At 38.8% G+C, this 2,019-nt stretch overlaps 1 protein-coding gene across 1 annotated transcript in view; it reads left to right on the forward strand.

Annotated features, from left to right (window-relative positions):
* The window catches only part of LOC118741819, a 4,275-nt gene extending 2,993 nt beyond the window's left edge, over positions 1-1,282 (forward strand). The window contains exon 2 of the mRNA XM_036473793.1: positions 912-1,282. Coding sequence (XP_036329686.1) covers positions 912-1,282 — 371 coding nt within the window. The remainder of the gene's footprint in view (positions 1-911) is intronic.
* Positions 1,283-2,019: the final 737 nt, after the last annotated feature.

Below are 2,019 nucleotides of genomic sequence, written 5' to 3' on the forward strand. Positions count from 1 at the left end.
AAAAACAACTAAATCAACCATCCTGATAGAAGGATCCATACACAAATCTAGTAAATGACTTTTTGACTCTATTCCAGTTAATTTGAGAAGTAATATTCAGAGTAGTTTTAATCTGCATCAAGGCATATTGAATATGTAGCAGCAGTAGGGTTGAAATTTCGATTTCTAAGTGAAACTTCTTTGTGTTCGGCTAGGAGTAAATGCAAACGAGGGTTGCCAGATTCTGAAACGGAGAAAGCAGTACATTTCTATTATCGATAGAACAAAAGCAGTACAAATATAAATAAGGAGTAAAATTTTTTTAATTCGGCTAGGAGTAAATGCAAAGGAGGGTTGCCAGATTCTGAAACGGAGAAAGCAGTACATTTTTATTATCGATAGAAAAAAAGTAGTACAAATATAAATAAGGAGTAAAATTTTTTTAATTTTTTGTGCAACTTATTGTTACAAATGAACGCTGTCGTGCCCGGTTCAACCTAAAATTAGGAGCAAACAAGCAAGGATATCTTAGATATCTTTTTCAAAGCAACAATTAATAAAAATAAAAAAATAACTAAATTACACAAAATAATTCCATACTCTTCCTTAATATAAGGCCTTTTTAGTTTAAGCTTTATAACTAATTTAATATCTTTCTGATTTTTATAACTGAGCGCCTTGCACCTACCTGGCTACGCCTGTCGTCGACATCGCGGAGCGTTATTGATGCAACAGATGGCACCTTTACCTAGGCAGCGCGTTAATGTTGCACGAGATTTTGCTGCTTCCGGCGTAGACTATTGTGGTCCGTTTATGTTGCGTACGGGAACCAAACGTTCTCGCACAATGGTTAAAACTTACCTCGCTATTTTCATTTGCATGGCAACCAAGGCAGTGACCATGTCGCGATTTATACTGTGATAATGGCACAGCTTTCATCGGCGCTAATCGACAATTACAAGAGGATGTTGTGGCCTGGTACACGGACAACAATCAAAAATTGTTAGCAGCTATGGGTACGCAGTGGCATTTTATTACCCCAAACGCGCCGCATCACGGCGGGCTCTGGGAGGCCGCCGTTAAATCCGCCAAACACCATCTAGTTCGCTGTGTTAGTGCTCAGACGATGTTGTACAGCCAAATGCAGACTTTGGCGACATTAGTTGAAGCGTGTCTAAATTCGCGTCCACTTCATGACGATCCTGAGGACAAGCTCGCCCTTACACCTGGCGATTTCCTAGTTGGCTCCCTGCTTTTAGCCGTACCAGGACCTGATATCAGCCAAGCTCCTGCAATCGCCTGAAGCAAAGGCAATGCGTGAGGCAGGTTCGCCAAAAGTTTTGGCATCGTCGGAGCGAGGAATATTTGTCAACTCTGCAGAGGCGAAACAAGTAGCATGCAAATTTAATTCCAACTCAATGGCGGCTGTGGGTCGACTGATAGCAGTCCATCCAGGAGGGGACGAAGCCATCCGAAATGTGACACTAAAAAGCAGCAGTGGATGCCCTACCCAGGCAGACCAAAAATTATGTCGGCTCTTAGGCAGCGAAGATTTCGAGACGATCGCCTCGCCTGGGCAGAATGTTCAATATGGTTAAGCCATTAAGGTAACTTTAGAATTAATGCAACCTTGTTTTATATTCATTTGTTTCGAGCTTCGACTTTCGAGTCATGATTATTTGATATTTCCTTTCATTGTACATTTTACTTGTTTTTCTCAAGGCATAAAAGGCAAAATACAACTGTAAAAGTACTTCTTTTTCAATAAAGGATTATCTTGGTAACATCATTTGTAACAGATGGAATTATGAAGCTACCCAAAAAATGGCAAAATGGTCAATGTGTACTTGATTCAAAATTTTTTAGAATTTTTTTTTTCTGAAATTTACCGAAAAATCCGCGTGCACTTTTAATATGATCAGATATATTAATGTATTCAAAATAAATTTTGGAATTGATCGTTATTTAAAAAAATTATAAAAAATAGCAGTAATTTCAAAAGACATTTGGCGGTATGCATAAAAGCTAAGCAATTGCTTA

This window comes from Rhagoletis pomonella, unplaced genomic scaffold (genome assembly GCF_013731165.1).
Source record: "Rhagoletis pomonella isolate Grant_MI unplaced genomic scaffold, Rhpom_1.0 Rhpom_scaffold_00006, whole genome shotgun sequence".
Taxonomy (NCBI): Eukaryota; Metazoa; Arthropoda; class Insecta; order Diptera; family Tephritidae; genus Rhagoletis; species Rhagoletis pomonella.